Source organism: Phaethon lepturus, unplaced genomic scaffold (assembly GCF_000687285.1).
Source record: "Phaethon lepturus isolate BGI_N335 unplaced genomic scaffold, ASM68728v1 scaffold4900, whole genome shotgun sequence".
Classification (NCBI taxonomy): domain Eukaryota; kingdom Metazoa; phylum Chordata; class Aves; order Phaethontiformes; family Phaethontidae; genus Phaethon; species Phaethon lepturus.
In genome coordinates, this window is record NW_010509695.1 from 26,816 (window position 1) to 46,747 (window position 19,932).

General features: G+C 43.8%; 1 protein-coding gene across 1 annotated transcript in view; it reads right to left on the reverse strand.

The window, feature by feature from the left end:
* MTMR2 (myotubularin related protein 2) overlaps positions 1-19,932 on the reverse strand; it is a 44,059-nt gene that overhangs the window by 17,566 nt on the left and 6,561 nt on the right. The window contains exons 3-7 of the mRNA XM_010281896.1: positions 7,058-7,133; positions 3,727-3,821; positions 3,439-3,549; positions 1,307-1,408; positions 527-610 (exon numbers count right to left, since the gene is read on the reverse strand). Coding sequence (XP_010280198.1) covers positions 527-610; positions 1,307-1,408; positions 3,439-3,549; positions 3,727-3,821; positions 7,058-7,103 — 438 coding nt within the window. The 5' untranslated portion in view covers positions 7,104-7,133. The remainder of the gene's footprint in view (positions 1-526; positions 611-1,306; positions 1,409-3,438; positions 3,550-3,726; positions 3,822-7,057; positions 7,134-19,932) is intronic.

The window sequence follows — 19,932 nt, forward strand, 5'->3', positions numbered from 1 at the left end:
TGGTGAACCGCTGACCCAGGTTGCCCAGAGAGGTGGTAGATGCCCCATCCCTGGAACCATTCCAGGTCAGGTTGGATGGGGCTCTGAGCAACCTGATTTAGTGGAAGATGTCCCTGCTCATTGCAGGGGGGTTGGATTAGATGACCTAAAAACTGATTAAAACTGATACAAGCAAGAGCTGAGGTGTGAAACTCAACAATGGGATGTCTGTACCCACAAAATGCATCCTCTCTTCCTAACTGCCAGCAGTGGCTGATGACTAAGTCAAAGCAATAGTTTTTTCTGCCAAAGCCTGAAGTCAGCTCTCTGCAGTCTGAGTAATCGCCATCTAGTGGATGCTACTATCTGTAAAGCTGTACTGCTGTCATCCATCACTGCAATGTGGAGAATAATGTCCTAACCCAGCCTGCATGACATTTGTCAGCGGGATCATTCTCCGTTCCATGTGACCTGTAATTATATTGCTGCACAGAGCCTCACTTCCGAAGAGTAGCGAGGATGAGGAAGGACATGGCACAGTACCTACCTGTCTTCTGTACTCCCAAGTGGGGTCATACACCTTCCATCCATTTTCTGGGAAAACCTCTTTGTACTCAAATGCAAAAAGTGGCTGAAAGAAAGAAAAATTACCATTAAGAGCGCACTCAGAGCCCGTTTCCAGGATGTTTGATATCTCAAATAGTAACTCACGACTGGTTCTTCTTTTTTCCCACTACACTACTTTTCTTTTAGGGCTTTGTGAAAAAAGACTAACATGCTCGCTGTAGAAGGTAATTAGTACAACAATGTACCTTCCTCTATACCCCCAATCTTGCCTGTCTGTTACCTAGTACTTCATGGACAAAACGAGTTTATTATTAAAGAGAGAAAGAAGACTACTTGGACAAGAATGCTTTTACATTTTAAGAACGAGATCCTTTCAACCAGTGCTTGAAGCAACAATTGCAGTGTCATAACACCACAGAGCAGATGAACTGCATTCCAGATTTGGGGCAGTGCAGTCACCATTACATGTATACCTCTGATAGATGTCACTGTGCTTTGAGTATTTCCCCTCTGTTACAACGATGTACCAGTAAGTCATCCTCCATGCAAGAAGGAATCCAGCCCCACAGTAATAGACTTTTCCTGTTTTCTATACCATCTAAAGTCTGATAGAATTAATTCTAAAACAGACTTAACCAGCATTTCTCCTCCTTAAACAAAACGCATCCCATGTGAACATTGTTCCAAGTAGAAGGCACTGAACAAAACAACTTACTGCCACTCTATGTCTTTTGGTAAAAACTGAAAAGAAAATACTTACCAGATTATTTGAAACTGGGAAAGCATATTTCATTAGGTTCTCAAATATAGATCGTCTAGTTCTCCCTTCAGGCTTATGAGCAAATCGCAAGTTTCGAATATCCTAGGGAAAAAAAAAGGGAAATCAAATTGCAGATTTCTGAACCACTTGAAAATCCAAAGAAAATCCAAAAGCCAGCATTCAAAACAGGGTCACATCATGATACTCCTTCTAGTACTGATTAAATATCGTACTTGGAACACTGTTGTATTGCAACTCTGCACTTGGTTCAGTGGTCGGCTGCAGCCTCCAACAAAGCCTGCCACAACTGCAGAGGAGCAGAGGGAGTGCATCGGTGCACCTGATCGCAGCACAAAGCTCTCTACCTGCTTAAAGTCTAGGGGAGAGCCTTGCTCAGGGACAAGCTATTGCTGGTTGGCAGGACTTTGTGAGACAGACCTTCTAGCTCTTACTGGGCTCTCAGGCTGAGCTGTGCCCCAAGACAGTGGAAGGGACTGCCTCACAAAGTGAGGTACTGCACACAGGGAGCCCAAGACCAAGCAGCTCATTGCCATCTCCCTGTAAAGCTTCCATCTCTCAGAGCACTCAGGAGGATGTCTTCAAACTGAAAACTCCTCCACTTTGCACAGCAGCACAGTTTCCGCAAAGAGTGGTAACCCAAGACCTCCCTTCCATACTCATCTACAAAATCAAATTCAGAAAATAAATAAAGCACCTCTATGATGCCAAAATTTTCCAGCTAAGCCTACAACCCAAGCACTTGTAGTAAACAGTTTAAAAGCCACCAAGCAGGAAATGAGCTATCAAGTTCAAGCATATGAAGATGGCACAGCAAGTCAGAGAATGAGATAAACAGCTTAAGACTTAGCTGTCCCACAAGACTGAGATTTGGTAATTGGTCTTGGACAGAGAACGTTTCAGGATGCATAAGCTGTATCTGTACTACTCTGTTATCGCACTAAACTGCTCTGCATGTCCTGGGCCAAGCAGGCTGGCATATATATATGCTGTATAGGGCCAAGATACCTATCATATAGTTTGTGCCTGGGTTTCCCACACAGGGGAACAATGCAGTTCATGCCAAACCTAACCATGTGTGCAAATTTGCATATGGCAAGACGGCTGAGGACTAGGCAATTTGTTCCCAAAACGGGGAACAAATCAACTTGCCAGCATGAGCACCCCTACGTTAGCCAGGGAGGATCATGACTGCAGTAGGACGAGGGAGCAGCTGGATGATTTGATATAGACCATAAGAACTGCACTTGACTCAGCACGCCCACGGCCTGAGAGCCTGCCTAGCTTCCTGGTGCCTCAAAGTCACAGCAGTGACCGGAGCAGTTTGGGACTCATTTTCATTCCTCCATCTGCCCTTGCCCAGAACGTGGCATCCTTTCAGCCTTGAGGGGGCTCTGACAAGAGCTCTAAGCAGTCCAAGACCTACAAGGTTCAGAATGAGGCTCTCCCACATGGCCGCTGTGGGAAGCAGGGGGGCCATGCCCTGGTGAACAGCAGAGGTATGGATTTAGGACTGGAAATGGTGGCTTTATCTACTTCGTAGGTCTATAGTAAGTAGCCATGACAAAGTGAATTGTTAATTTTTATTGAAGCTTGCATTTCCAATGATTCCAAGGGCTCTTAAGAGGCACATGTGAAATGTGTACTGCCTTGAAATAAATGAAAGAACAGCCTTGAGGAGGACTGAAGGCTACTTGCCAGTCTCTCACCAGAAAGCAGGTGGATGTAACGTAACAATTTAGGGGGAAACATGCCCCTTTCTTGCCCTTGAAACGCAAGTGAGTGAAACGCATCCTGTACTCCACAATGACTGGGGTCTTCCTGGGATAGCCTGGTGGGGCAAGCCTGAGAACTGCATTAGTGGGATGCAGCCCAGGCTTCCACTATGAAGAAAAGACATTACCTAGCACAAAGCCTGAATAAAGGTTTGGATTGCATCTTGAATGAGTGGAGCTGGAGAATCTTGAAAATTACTTTTAAAATCAGGTGTTTTTTGAAATGTGTGTAGTCATACTGACCAAAATGTTTTGCAAAACATCCTACAGTACTACAGAGAAAACCTTTTAAAATATATATTCCCCTTCCCCTATTGTAAAACACAGATAAAAGTTTACCTTGCATACAATCTCCAGCCCGTATGAATTCTCACCACGACTGGAAGCACCTCCAATTTTCTCCACTCTGTTGATTACACCTAAAGATGCATCTAGGACAAAAGGAGGGTCCTGTAGACAGTTGAAATTTGTGAGTTTAAAAAGGGGAGGGGGAAAAATCCCCAGCTCCTGTTTCCTTATGCTTATATTCCCACACACATAGCTATGATTCACACAGAATTACTCTCAAAGAATACCTAGGTCTAAAGATCGAGTAGCCAACAAAAGCAGATGGTTTCAAAAGCTTACCCGTTCCATGCTTTTAAAATACAGTCTATAATTGGTAACAGTGAGGGTTCCTCTGATTGCTCCGGTGAAGGGGCAGATGTAAGTAACATCCTTAGCTTAAAAAAAGAAGAAAAAAAAAAAAAAGTTGTTAATTTCATGGTTAATTTATGGGAGCAAAATTATGACAGCAACATTATTTGGGGGCTCTACTTTTCAGATCATGAAATGAAAACAAGCTTAATCTGGGGTTCTAGCCTAGAGCTAACATGCAAGTTTCAGTTCAGTGGAGAAGGTAAGAGTTTGGGTATAAACTGAACTCCAGGCAAGTACCATCATCTAGAATCCTACATTTGCACAGAACTGCTACCCCTGTAAAAAAGCCAGTATGTGACTGCAAACTCTTTACTCTTACTGAGCAATGCATTGCCAGTAGCTGAGAACACCACGCACAGACAGAGGAGACGATTCCTGCCGGATGCATTATGTTTGAAGCTGATAACTAATTTGCATAAAAGCTAAGGATCGTCCACAAGCTGGTTTGTGCCACCAAGGACAGGAGAAGGCAGTTCTACATCGGCTTTTAGGATGCTTGGGTCCTTTGCACACCCCTGCACGCAGAGTTAGCCCTGCGATGAAGGCCCTCATGCTGAAAGCCAGCAGAGCTACAGCGATTTCCAGCAGTCATGAACCTGTATAGCACCCAACCGCTGGTGATTTTAAGTCTGAAGTCAGCGATCAAGTTACTCTGCAACAACTCAATTATTTTTGAGCCTGAGTGACGGTGACTCAAAACAGTCCCCTTCTTAAAAGGCCTCAAACGTTTCTCACTTGCTCCAGCAAAAGGCAGGAGGTGCTGCTGGTTTTCCACAGCAAACACCTTCCCTAACTGCCCTTCTGTTTTACATCAATTAAAAACGTCAGCATTTAAGTCATTCCCCCCACCGCCCCGCAGTGACCCATCACGTCTTCTGCCACAGAAGCAGTTGGCTGGCTGTGCCGTGGCAATCGTCTACGCTATCACCAACAAATAATGACCCCCCTCAAACAGAGACCCTTTTAGGAGACCCACTGACCAGAGCTGCCAGATCCATGAAAGAACCCCCTTGACCATCTTCATAACCTCAAGCCTCCAAACCCTACGGGATCCATTTTGCAAGGGCTGTGTGAAGTCAGGAGGACAGCTCGCCTCCCAGGCAGGTGACAGCCACCACGTACAAGAGGCGCGAGGCTGCTGGGGTGTCAGGACAGGGACCTGATTTCTTCTACCTTTATCCCATGAGATTTAGCCGGGAGGGAGGGAGGGAGGAGGGAGGGTGCCTTACTGCAGGGCACTGGCAGCTCATATAACTAAATCATCCTCACGTCAGCTCTGCTTCTGCACAGTTTTCACTGACTCTCCAGATTTGGATATGGAGAAGGATCCTTAAAAAATCAGGAGTGACTAATTCAGAGCAAAATACATAGCACAGAATTCCTGGTTAAAAATACATAAAATAAAAAAAAAAATATACACACATGCTAGCAATTTCATTATTTATTTATTTATTTATTTTAATTTACATGCATTTGTTGCGAGGACAATTAAACACAAAATGCTTCTAGCCAGTTCTAATTAAACTAAGTGTTTCATTACTGGCCGATTATTAATCACTTCTTTTCAAAGACTAGTTTGACAGAGGTTTGAAAGCAGACTCATGAAGCATAATAAGGGTGAGGGCAGCCTGCCTGGTTTTTCCACTAGAATTCTCATTATTCAAAATGTAATTTCAAAATGTTTAAAAAAAATAAACCAAAATCTAATAATAAGAGAAGTGTGCACTTACATCTGAAAAAGAACAGGATTTCTGTGGAAAGGTGGCAGAAAAAAGTTTTCCAGGTAAGGAATTCCAGGCATGATCTCAAACACTGACCTTGCCAGCTTGTAAGCAGCATCACCTTTCACATTTACATTTTATTTGCTTAGTTTCCTAAGGAAACAATTCTACTTAATTACACTGCGCATGTACACATGGCTTGTCTGACCTTAACCCTACCACGGTTGTATAATTTCAGCAGTCTCTATCTGATAAACAGGGATCTCCACGGCATTAAGATCCTTCACTGTTTGTGAGAATGGATGCCAGGTATGAGAGAGGTTGTACTAGTGCTACTACCAAGGGAAAGTCTAATAAGCTCAGCCTTTGGTAGATCTAAGAGAATCCATATGGGAGAAAGATACTGGAAACCAGGATTTATTAATTCCCCTGCTTATGGAATTCCTGTCTTTTATAGGGCAAATCTTACCCTAGATTATTGGGTTGGCTGAAATAATTTTTCTTCCCCTCCTTGTAAAATACAAAGAGAATTGTATTTGCCTTTCTTGACACTTTTAACAGGAAATAATTATTGCTGATTAATAATAAAGTTTTCCTTTTTGCTACCTTTAAGTTCTTGCTGGACCAAGCAGCTGCCTGGCCTACTCTGAAAGCCATCCAGTCTTCAGACTTACATGGCTCATCACAACATTTGCCAACAGACAAAATACTGGTAACTATGACCTCTTAAACCATTCCCCATGAACCCTTCAAAATACAGTCTTGCTGTCAGAGCTAACTGTGCCTGCAGAATGAGTTAGATGTCAGTCTGCAGCGCATGGTTGGTGTATGAGTTCAGAGTCCTTAGGAAAGCAGTAGAGAAAAGGACTGAGCATTGAGGTGGGATTTTATTTGTTTTTAGGGGGGTTTGTTGTTGTTGTTGGGTGGGGTTTTTTGGTAGGGTGTTGGGGTTTCTTAGGACTGCAGTTGCTTGCTTCCATATCATTTTAAGATGAAGGTAACATGTTAAACTAGCAACTGCAAAATCTTTCAAAATTAATCAAGAGGCTTACTCAAAACTTCAGACTAGAGTGCATCAGCAAACCTGATGCATGTCAGAAAGTCTGGCTTAAAAAAAAGACCCATCCCCATACCACAGCAAGGTCTCTGCAACAGCACTGTATCCTCTCCTGCAGTTTGTGATAGAAGTTCAACACACAATTCTGCTGTGTCAACCAGCAAAGTTACCCTGTGGCAAGCACAACTTGAAACAGTTGATCCACATCCTCTCAGGAGGCAGCAAATGCAAAGCTGTACAACCTACCTCAACACTCATGCTAAGACATATTGAATTGTCTTGTATTTGCTACATGCTAAGAGGAGACATATAGTTACCTTGGCTTACATGATGTGCAATAACTTGATTAATTGAAACAACCTGATCATGGTTCTCAAAATATCAGCAATTCACTGTTGTTGGTCAATGACCACCATGATAATTTTGCTCTATGGATATCCTATTTGGTTAGCAAATAATAAGGAATTTCTTCTTCACTTACCCATGTCTTTAATGGTTTCTCCTGGTAGCAAAGGTGGCTCTTCCATTTCAGCCAATTTATTAGTCTCCCTCAGGACCTAGGCAAAGGGTAGAGGTAAAAAAAGAAATTCATTATGTCTTTGTAAACCAAGAAGTTTACACTTACCTGCAATAGGTCAACAATATAAAGGACAACAAATATTCAAAGATCTTGAGGTACTAGCCTAGTGTCTCAGCCTCTGAAAGGTCAACACAAAGCATGTGAGAGACCTCAGTGTAGTCCTTGAGCATACCACTGGTCCATGCAGAAGTATTTAAAGCAAGAATGTCTGTGATGGAAAGGCTGTGCAAAGCAGGCTGCGTGCCTTGGCAGCACGCTTCCCAGGTGGCAGCCTTTCATGCTCCAACCTTCTCCTCCCCAGCCTGTCATCACAAGTCAAACTCTCTCACAGTTACCTACAGAACCAAAGGGATGAGTTCCTTTCCCAGATGAAGTGATCAACTATCACCATGATGCTATCAACTATTAAGTAGAGCAATTTCTAGTTTACACTTGAGGAAAGTTAAAAAGGACACCTTGTCACATCACTGTCTTCAATGAAGGTCCAACAACTGCACAGATCCTGAACTGCCTCAGCAGTAGTGACTTGAAGAAAGGTTATATTTTGATAGGCATGTATAGGAGGTACCGTTTTGATTTTTTTTGGCTGCCAAATGACACCTCCTTCACTTCCCCTTGGGTTAAAGTTATACCGCAAGGCGTTATTTTTCACAGATACGATTGCATTTGCACAAGGGTTTTCACAAGAACAGCTGCTATCACAAGCAGATGGACATTTTAGGAAGGCATGGCTGTAACTATGAAAGCATAACCTGAGGTCTAAACCTATGGTAAGAACTAAGGGAGAAGAGCATTATGTAAGTGACCAAGATTAAGGCTAAGACTATGTGGCCAAACGCAAGCGGATTTAATCATATTGCCCATGCCTCGAACTGGCCAAATTACCACAACCACAGCATTACATCAGTTGCTCAACCTAGCAACAGAGACAGACAGCAGGTAAGTTAGTCCAGACTCTGCCTCACACTGTAGCAACCACAAGACTTTGAGTTTAAAGTTGGCGTGAATCCCACCTGGTGGAGATAAGCAGAGAGAGCTCATGTCTGCTCAAAACTGAATGTGCAGACTCAACCAAAACACTTTCTTTGTCTTAATGTGAGGAAAGCGAAAGAATCATTTTAATTTGGTATCGGGAAATCCCTGAACAGAAAATTCAAAGACATGGCCTAAAGTGGCACTCTAGAACCTGACACGTCTGCAGTCAATTTTCACATAGGATCAAGCCAGAGGGAGAGCCTCAGGAAAAAATAATTCTCTAAACTATGCAAAAAAATTAAAACAAAAAACGAAGAAACCCCATGCCACAATAAAAGCACGTTCCAACATTTTCACACAACAGATTGATGTATAGATGAAAAGATTAATAAAATCAAAGACTTCTTGAGAACAAGATGTAAATTTTAAAAAATGCATTCAAAAGACTCTTAAAAAAAATAAATAAAAGCAAGCACAGTCCTGATGTCCTAACAGGAACCTCACAACTGCACCCACTCAGGCCAGCTCTTACCACGGAGGCTGCCAGAGCAGCTGGACTGGGGTCTACAGGATGGGTAAAGGGAGGTCACCATTGACAGAGCTCACACTGGCAGCACTCAACTTGCAGGAAAGCTTCTCCTCCTCCACGTCAGCAATACCAGTAAAAACAAGATTTTGCTGGTATAACTAGCAGAAGTCTATGCTGAGGACTTCTTGTCAGCACAGCTGTGTTGGCCAAAGATCACACATCCCATCAAAGCCCTGACTGACGGCCTCCCCAACAAAAGCCTGTGATGTAGACCCGCTCTCAACTCTGTGTCAATTTTTGCGCTTGAGTAACAGCCTTGAAATGAGCAGGCTAACATCTGGATTATGACAAATGAGATGGAGGGTTCTGGCTCATTAGTCCGTAAGTGGTGGTCGTCTTTGCGGCCTTTTATCTTGGAAGGACATTAGTAAAAACACACTCTGTGTTCAGGACACAATCACAACTTCTTTGACAAGGTCCATACCCCAAACAGGCAGCAGCTGCCGCTAGGATCACTTTGGTCAACAGCTGGACTCACTGCTCTCCTGCAGATGTCAGCGGGAGCATGTCCAACATTTGGGGGACTGGGCTATATCTAAGCCAAAACAAATATGAGGTAAGATAATAGAAAGCATTTGGTATGACAAACAGCTGCCGTGATCACTAGGTGAGCAGTGCTCAGGTGGGTTTTAAACGCTGTGCTGCAGGTGGGGGAGAGAAGGAGGGAAGAGGCAAGCAGTAGGAAAGACAAAGACCTCCATGTCAACACCGTTCTGCTAAAGACAAGGTTGAAAGCTTTTTCAGTTTAAAAACTGGCTCCTCTAAGTCTAATAAAATCCATCTGCTGACTCGCACTCTCTGAAATGCGGTGTCCCCGGGATCAGAAGAAAGGATTAGTGATCCAAACCTGCGCTCACCTCAACACAGGGCAGTGGATGGATGGCATCCTGGAAGCACAGCACTTCAAGGTCAACAGCTTCTACCCCATTGCCTTACTCCCCCCCCCCCCCCTTTTTTCTTTCTTTCTTGTTTTTTTTGTGCAGAGTTGAGGACTAAACTGTCATTTTCCCCATCTCCTAACTGACCTCAGCCATATGACCTACCTCAGGTAACGCAGTACCAACTGCCTTCATGATGATTTCAAAGTCCACACGAGCACATCACCTCTGGATACCAGTCATCCTTCCCAAGAGGCTGAGACAGATACTGTCAGAAAGCCCAGGACAAACACTTCTCTGGTGTACCAGAGCAGCATCTGCTCAGCTCTAGACCTTGAATGAACCTCCTAGCTGAAACGTGAACACTCGAAACCCATCCTGGCAGAAACTGAAAAATGAACGGTAGGCATTTTCCTGAAATCCACCTCCATCAACAGCTCCTTAAAATTGATTCAGGGGAATGCAATCTGTGTGCAGCTGACAATGCAGGCAGCAGGCGCAGGAGAACACATCTGGGGCAGTGCTAAAGGACATGGGGTGGCAGGAGGGAGGAAAAGTGAGTGGATAAGTAAAGAGGAGTTTTGGAAACAGACTGGGGGGGAAGAACATGATGGGACAATGTTCATGGAGGTCTGGGAGGATGCTAACACCAAGGATGGACCCTCTGCCCCTCATACGGCTATGAAGATGACATGAAAAGCCCCTCCATCTTACTGCCATACTCCCCTTGTCCCCCATCCAAAAATGCTTCATTAAACTGGCAGAAAAATCTATTTTTGTAAATGAGCCTATTTTCAATACTAAAAATAACACTTCCAGGCCCAGATTTAGCCTTCTGCAAATCTTGCAAAAGAAAATTAAAGAGCTCCAGCGAGGCAAGGAAGCAGGTAGGGGAGGCAGGGACACGTGGTGGCTGGCTGCTGATGTATTAACGCTACTGAGGCAGGTATTATATACGGCTGTAACTGAAATGTTTCACCTCTGTGTGCCTCAGGTTTTTAAACTGTTCAGTGGGAACAAAAATAAAGCAAGTTTTGAGATCTGCAATGAAGGTTGCAGCCAGAGCTGGGCAGAATCAGCACTACTTAGGAATAGTACCACGTTGACGTAGAGCCACACACTGGCCGTATCTGTCACAAACATCACTAAGATCATTTCTGTAACAAATGCAACCACCAAAAATCAGTAGACTACTCTGCCTTGCCTCTAAGCCAAACAAGGTCTTCGATATCTTTTCCCCACAAAAATGTTATGCTTGGTAACTGAATCTTGGGGGGAATGAAGAGTTCAGTTACACAGCGGAGTAACCTTTATTTCTGCCTTTGAGTAACAAAATCTAGGTATTCAACTCATCAGCAGATGTCCCTCTAGATAAAACAGTTGTCTGTTTTATCTCTTTGTTGTCTGAAGGCTTGTGCTGCCGATGTCGGTGTCCAGTGGGTGTACCTTAGCACATAAACACAAGTCCTGCCTCAGCTCAGAGAGGGTGCGAGGACTTCGTGCCACCACCTACCTTTGTCCTCTGCTCAAGCAGCGACTTGGCAGAACAAACCCACACTTGCTACATTTAACAACTGCTTCTATTACTCCAGGTTCCCACCTTGTGCTAGCTCCAGCCCACTTACCCATGTCTGAAGGTGCAGAGCTCTCTCATGCCCTCCCACCTATAGCACCCGAGGCAGGATAACTCCAACGCTGTATTTATTGATGCAACCTCCAGATCTCAACAACAAAGCGATCACCTCCTTTGTTTGCATGTCTCGGGTGAGTAAAAGAGGGGGGTAGAGTTAAGTACAGGGTCTGAGAGGTCTGCGCATTGCTGAATGCTGCTCCAGAAGGACCTGAGAGGATGCACGAAACTCTATAGTCAGGGTTTGCTTTTGCCTGTGAACAAAACAACTGATATGTTTCCCTCTTGTATTGCCTGCGAGGCGTTTGCCTACCAGCGGAGCTGCGCACCAGGGTGACGACACACGTCCTGCGCCGGCCGAGGCCGAGCCAGGATCGCCTCCTCCCACCCAATCTGCCAGCACTGCGAGTGCTCCCGTATCCAGTTCAGTCAAGATGCCTGCGTTCACTTAATGGCTTTTTTAATGGATGTTTTTCCATAACCTGGATCATTTTGCCAGGACTGGCTTAGAGGTGTGACGGCACGAGTGAAGGTGTGTAACCCCAGGGCGAGGGAGGGAGAGCAGCCGGCACCGACTAGGGACAGTAACCTTGTCACTGGACACCGACATCGGCAGGACAAGAAGATGCATGAAGAGAGTGCCTGAGGTCTCTCCTAGCCATTTTCCAGTTATTCTCTTCTACATTCTCCTGAATATTTGAGTCCTGAAACCCACAGACAAAGGTCAGGCTTTTCAGCTTCATGCAACTTGAGGGGAGACTACAGGTTTGTGTTACCGAATTGCTATATAACAGTTTTCCCAAGCCTGCACAGGTTCTTCTATCTTGAATCACAATCAGAATGAACAAAAAGAATCTTTTTTGTACCCTTTTTGTGATTTTTTTTTCCCCTCTGTGTTAATCTCTCCTTGGTAACCTCCTACACACTCCAAATCATTTTGCACATTTTGAACAGATTTGTTATGCATAAAGCCACAGCGCTTGGCGCGACATGTCCGACCTGACACCGAGACCACCTTGCTCCTGCATTATTCCTTTCCCCAAAACCACGTCTGCCCCATCTATTGAAGAGACAAGCTCTCCAGGCTCGGAGCTGCTTTTATTCCAGCTACACACAGTCGTCTTCTGTGTTTCCTACAGTGGGAAGCCGGTCTCTGAACTGGTCCCTTGGCATAAACACGTATAACCTGTCTCTGCAGACAATCATTACACACACACACACAAAATGCCTTTGCATCTGCAGCCCCTGAACTCACAAGTTCGGCACATCTACCTCGTGAGTGTGCACCGACAGCAGCAACAGGCAGGATATACACTGCGGGGACAAGAATATGCGTGTTGTACATGTGCGTGCGCAAGAATATACATACAGAATTAGTAGATTTTAAAAATATGTAGCTTTTCAAATTATGGGTAAAGTATGCATTGGAAACTCAACAGCCAAGTGAAAGGTTTTATCTCCTTACAGGAAAATATGTCTGATACTTCACATTTTAAGGGACTACCGGGGAATATACTGCTTGTAGTTAACATATCTAAAGTTCCCCCCTGCCCTTTTTTTTAAATGTCTTTCTCTCAAGGACTGGAACATGATTAAATGCCCTCCTGAATCAGCACTCTTGGCATTCTGCAGGCAGGGTAGTCAGTAAACTGCAGGAATATCTATTTCATCTAAAACTGGAGATCTACATCTGAGCTAGTCACCCTCGGTGCTCTGTACCCTCAGTGGAAAGCAGGATACCCAGGAAAGACCTTTAGGATGAGTGCCTTTCTCCCCACCGAAGGCTGGGAACTAGGGTAACTCCAATGCAGATCTGGTAGGGTGAACCCCATCTCTCGTGCTTCACTGTGGCCAGCGTAGCAATACCCAATCTCCTGGACATCCCAACACAACTGAGTAGTCACAACCTGTACTTTGCAGAGAGGTCCAAACTTACTCTGTGCAGAGAGGCAGCCAGAGATGAGCCAGGCCAGATCCAAAAATTGCACGAACTTCATTAAAACAGACATGACTCCAAAGCTTGGAGGATAGATCTTATTAGCTGACTTTTGGATCAGAGCTGGCTCCTTTCTTTCTGTCTCAGAGAACCACATGAGGGAAGTCAGCCTTTCTGAAAAGGCTTAAGCATAGGATTATTTTTACATCCTTGCGTTTTTTTTAATTTATTTTCTTTATAAATCAAGAGCAAAACATATACACTTACATAACCAATATTTTTCTCCTTTCAAATGCCTTTTGGTGGTCTCAGACCATGTTCACATATTCCTTCCCCTGAATTGCCCTCCCACTCCATCTCTTTCCTCTTTCATGGCTATTGCCATAAAAGTCAATCAACAAAGGACAGTGCCACTATGGCAGGTGTATCAAGGCTTATCATTACCCCGATGACAGTGCAAAAACCTCTGAAGCAAAACAGATACAGAAGCTCTTTCCATTCACCTTAGAAAAAAAACACAGAGGTCTAATTCCTTCCAGCTGACGTCGACAGAAGCCGCAGAACTGACACAAATATGTGCAGAATCAAGACCCGTATCCTTATCTAGGATAATTTTTCATAGGTGCATTGGTTTCTTTTCTAAATGAAACATTTCTTACAACAGGAAAAGGGGCACATTTTTTCTAGAATTTTGCTGCTTAGATGCTTCTGTCTTCTCAATGCTCTATTAGAAGGACTGCAAAAGAGTAGCCATGCTTACTTGACAAATCCTACTGTAGACTGCAAACACCGTACTACTTCGGAGAGATTTTCAGCTGCCATTTACGGCTATTTCAAGTATACTCTGAGAAGATTTATGTGCTATCTATCCTACTGGAAATGTAATAAAACATAAATTGAGCAAGTAAATGGACGTCATTAATTATTTTTGAATCATTAAGAATACCACAGCAGAATGACTATGGGAAAGAACAGCAGTACCTCTGCACGACTGAGGTATGGGGACTTTTCTGAGGATTATGACCAGATGGGTTGAAAAACTATGTTAGAGGCATTAAGACGAGCAAGATACTAATTGCAGGAAAATGCCTTGTGTTTTACTCTTTTGAGGTATTAGAAGTTCAAAGGGGAAAAGGCAAAACACCGTGGACACATGGATCATTTCAGACTAGTACACAGAGAATCAAATATATTGTCCGAAGAACACATCAAGCCTATTCAGCTCCTAAGACAGCACTCAGCCAAAGAAGGCTTCCAGGCTTGGGTAAAAACAACGCAGGAAGCATTTAAGTTATCAATAAACTGTTCTGACAACAGACTATCTATTACGCTACTTTAAAGACAATAGTCACACACAATGTACACTGGAACTGCCTTTTAACTATGCTTTCCTAGTCTCAAAAAAACCACTGACACAACTAGAAAAAAAAAACACAAACCTACTCAAAAAAAATCTCTACTGTGTATATTTTGAGAAAGCATTAAAAAGGCTTGAGAAATCACTTGCTCACTTACCACTGTCTTGAAAATCTTTACAAAGAAGCTGAAAATTAGTGTATTAAAAAAAAAAAAGTAATACAGACAGCAGGGTAATGTAAAAGAACTCCTCTGGAGGAGGAAGTAGCCACCATGCAGTGTCTCCCTGGGGTTTTCTGCTTTGTTTTTTCCACGATGTACTTCGCCACTCGTACCCGAGTGTCCAGTGATGAAGAACAGCTTCTCTGGGCTGGTGAATCTCCTGGGCCCTTGCTGCACAAGTACAAGGCAAGGCTTAGAAGCTCAAAGGAACACACTGTTGAGGGCCACTCATTCAACCACGGCTGGCTTGTCTCTTCAAGTTTGTATGGCTTGGTGCCTCAAGACAATTCTCTCATTAGGCTCCGACAGAAAGTCGTCATTGACTCAACACAGCAATGCTCCCTGGCACAGAAGGTTGCAGATATTATCTATTCAGACAAGTCCAACATTTTTTAATACAGAACCTTCTTCAGTGCCAAGGGTTCCACATACGTCATGAACGACAATGGCTCTGTTCTCTGGCCACTCAAAAACTTTGTACAGCACTTTAGCCTGACTCTATCCTGTCTTTATTTTTACTATATTTTGTTTAGCAAACAACTTATATAGGAAAATAGATTAAAATTTTCAAGGAAAGCATTAAACTAGCTCAGTGAAGTTCATATCATCAGTCTTAAGTAACAGAAAAACACTCTGACCAAAGAGAGAGTTATAAATTGTACCAACTAAAATAAGTCACAGAAGAGTGCCTCTACATAGTGATATGTAAGATAAGGAGTCAAGATACAAGTAATTACAACGAGTAAACAATCCTATAAGGGAATTAAGATGTTTCATGCAGTACAAAAACATCTACAGAAAATCAAATCTTGGCAGGTACTGCATGCAGTCACAAATCCGCGTGCTCCTTTTAAACACCATGCTTGTTCATTCCTGCCTGATTTTTGCGTCAATCTACAAAACTATAAGGAGGGGGGGAGAGGAACTGAGGGGGTTAGGGAGGGAAGGGGGAAAAAAGCCACCTCTTACCCAGTTTTACTCAGCAAAAGGAGAATTCTTGTACTTTGTAGCTAGGAGAAATACGGCAGTCAATTAGGAAAAGCTGAAAAGATTTTTGAGGAACATCTGAAGGCCATTTGCTTATTCCCCTTAGTTTTCCATTCCTAGTAGATGGCAATCATAAACACTTCCAGAGATTTCCTTCATTGCATTACTTCGTATTAAAACATTCAGGTACCTCCATATAAGAAAAATTAGCAACGCTTGCTGTCTTTGCTCTCTTCTAACTAGATAAGCACTTAGGGAGTATTATTTCCATGTAAAGGAGACAGAAAACTGACTGCATCTGGCTTTTCCCCCATCTAATTTGCATGAAATCAATATTTTGCAACCCAGAGGTTGGCTACTCCGTATTTTTGTTTCTTTGAAAGGGGGAGGTGCAGCAAAGGACTTAAGGGGGAGAGGTGCAGGGAGGGGACCAAGATTTTTCATTTCTCAGAACAGTTTAAAAAAAAAAAAGATTGTAATTCTCATGAAATATATAGCATTTACAGTCATGGAAACTGGAGTCCTAGAAAAACATGGCAAAGACAGAGGCTAAATTCCAGTCACTTCTGGGGCTGTCCTGGCATGACCACACTTATGGACAAGAGCATCATTCATTCTCCAGAACCAGTCCTTTGTGCCTTTGTTCATCAACAGCTTAATGCTCCAAAGAAGAAAGGAAAATAGTTTCCCACAGACACACACACGCAACTCGTACGGCCAAAATCAGAATTTCAAGATAGTTAAAGTATTTTTCCCCATAAGATTTTCCTACTTCTTCTCTGCTGCTCTTTGAGTCTCTCTACTTGATACCTTTGATAATGTAAAGCATCACACATTCTTGGATTTGGTCTTGATTTCAGCCCTGCGTGCAAAGTGACCTGTGGAAACACTACACACAGACCAGGTAAGTACCACTACTGCCTGCATAGCTACTACTCCTGTACACCCGCAAAAATGTGAGGTGCACCTCCATGTGAGAATATGACCGAGCCCAAAGTGATGACAGAGAAAAACATACAGTTAAGTCTTCATGCAATGACAGTAAAAAGATGAACCATTTATTTCATTTCACTGCCATATCACCAGTTCACATCTAGCCAAGTCTTTTGTGACCACAGGTCAATTATCTTCACCATCTGGTGGCTTGTGCAATATGGTCTGTAATTTAATAGCAGTCACAGTCCAGTGCGCTGGGAAGGAAAGCTCACATCGCAGGAGACATCTTTGCATTTGCTACGAACTAGTCTTCTATGGGCAATCCAACACGAAGAGGCAAGGGGCAGTCCAAAACAGGAATACTTATCCCCATACATCGCTAAGCGAGGATGGAGCTGACTGTCAGGGCAGAGAGTCTTCGACTACCCTGGAGGTGCTTAGGCAGAGGTTTTTTTCATGATTTAGTGCTTCCAAATGAGCATCACTCACTAAGCAAAAAGTCCCTTAAAAGCAAAAGCAAAAAACATTGCTTAAATGAGTGCTTGAAGTTTAAAATGATATGCTGCTCTCTAAACCCAGCTCTTGTTGAACATGTGTTACACATAACCAAAGCCTGACACACTTCCTGCGTTGGCAGGGAGATAGCAATGGAAAAGCTCACTGAGGCTAGTTTTAGTGATTTACAGCAAAGGAAAAAAAAAAGAAATCACATCTTTCTTCAATATGTTTTTCTACTATCAATATACATGTTCTACATGAAACTAGTCTGAGCCACTTTGCACTAAAGCTAGAATAAAGTAACACAAAAGTGGCAAAGTCAGTGACTGGCATTTCAGATAATCCTGCCCAACATCACCTGAGGGACAGGATTTACCTCAATTTCAGAGGTCTACATCTGGAGAAATTACCCTGAACTCTCTTCATAGTCGGCGGAGAAACACAGCAGGTTTTCAAATGAGACAAAACTACACCTTCAACTGGAGCATAGCTAATGCTGGGAGCCACTCTGAGAAATCAGTTGCTGCCCGTCAAATAATGTTCACAACATCCTGCAGCAAGGACTTCTCTAGCTCAGCTACATGACGTTCTCACCTAGCATGGGCATTTCCTTATAGCAGAGGTAAATCGGATCATACATGACCTATTTCTTTCCATCGACTACAAAGGAATTGTGGTTGACTAGCATGAAAGTAAACTTGCTCAGAGTTCATCCAAAAAACCTAAGGAGGCAGCGATGGCATCCATTGACTGTCTTGGAAGGAAAAGGCTCGTTCATACACCTTTTGTCATGCATCAGTTATGTATCTTACAAAATAAACCATATGGGCTTGTCTACAGTTTCCAACCATACACACAATGGATAACAAATTACAGTTATGCAAGCAACTCGAGCCCTGGGCATGCTACGATACTGCTCTTGCATATCATATATAAACGCATTGCAAATCCACTGATTCCTCATATATTAAAGCAGAAAAGTATTATGGAGGGAGCAAACAATCATGGAGGATGGGACACATGTTTGTACAATATTTTCCTGGACCTCAGAGTAATAAACGACAAAGGTAAAAAAAAAGGTAAAAAAAGGTAAGCAAAAAAGCCTGGAGGGAGGAAGACTCTCTACTGGTTGACGAGATTTGGGTTAGAGATCATTTGGCTGAACTGAACACTCACAAATCCATGGGCCCTGATGGCACGCACCCGCAAACGCTGAGGGAGCTGGCTGATGTTGTTGCAACACCTCTCTCCATCATTTTTGATAAATCATGGAAAATGGGAGAGGTGCCTGAGGACTGGAGGAAAGCCAGTGTCATCCCAGTCTTCAAAAAGGGCGAGAAAGAAGATCTAGGAAATTATAGACCGGTGAACCTCACCTCCATCCCTGGGAAGCTCCTTCTGGAGGCCATCTCTAGACACATGGATGAAAAGAAAGTTATCAGGAGTAGTCAGCATGGATTCACCAAGGGGATATCAGCTTGACCAATCTGATAGCCTTCTATGATAGAGTGACTAGCTGGGGAGATTGAGGGAGAGCAGTGAATGTGGTTTACCTTGACTTTAGTAAGGCTTTTGACACTGTCTCCCACAACATCCTCATAGGGAAGCTCAGGAAGCATGGGTTGGATGAGTGGACCGTGAGATGTATCAAGAACTGGCTAAGCAACAGAGCTCAAAGGTTGTGGTCAGCGGCGCAGAGTCCAGTTGGAGGCCTGTATCTAGTGGTGTTCCCCAGGGATCAGTACTGGGTCCAGTTTTGTTCAACATCTTCATCAATGACCTAGATGAAGGGTTGGAATGTACCCTCAGCAAGTTTGCTGATGACACAAATCTGGGAGAAGTGGCTGATACACCAGGAGGCTGTGCTGCCGTTCAATGGGAGCCAGATAGACTGGAGAGGTGGGCAGAGGGGAACCTCATGAAATTTAACAAGGACAAGTGTAGAGTTCTGCACCTGGGCAGGAACAACCCCATGCACCAGTACAGGTTAGGGGTCGACCTGCTGGAAAGCAGCTCCATGGAGAAGGACCTTGGAGTCCTGGTAGACAATAAGTTATCCATGGGACAGCAATGTGCCCTGGTGGCCAAGAAGGCCAATGGTATCCTGGGGTGCATTAAGAAGAGTGAGACCAGCAGGTCAAGAGAGGTTCTCCTCCCCCTCTACTCTGCGCTGGTGAGGCCTCATCTGGAGTATTGTGTCCAGTTCTGGGCTCTCCAGTTCAGGAGAGACAGGGAACTTTTGGAGAGAGTCCAATGGAGAGCTACGAGGATGATTAAAGGACTGGAACCTCTCTCGTACAAGAAAAGGCTGAAAGACCTGGGGCTCTTTAGTCTGGAGAAGAGAAGGCTGAGAGGGGACCTTATCAGCATCTATAAATATTTGAAGGGTGGCTGTCAGGAGGAGGGAGCCAGTCTCTTTTCAGTAGTTCCCAGTGACAGGACGAGGGGCAATGGGCATAAACCACAGCATAGGAAGTTCCACCTCAACATGAGGAAAAACTTCTTTACTGTGAAGGTTATGGAGCACTGGAACAGGCTGCCCAGAGAGGGGGTGGAGCCGCCTTCTCTGGAGACCTTAAAAACCTGACTGGGCGCATTCCTGTGCAACCTGCCATAGGTGATACTGCTTTGGCAGGGAGGTTGGACCAAATGATCTTCAGAGGTCCCTTCCAACCCCTACCATTATGTGATTCTGTGAGTATCAGAAATTGTGGATCTTACTGCTGTCCTCAAAGGCGAAAATGTTTTAGTGGTCACAAACAGGAATGC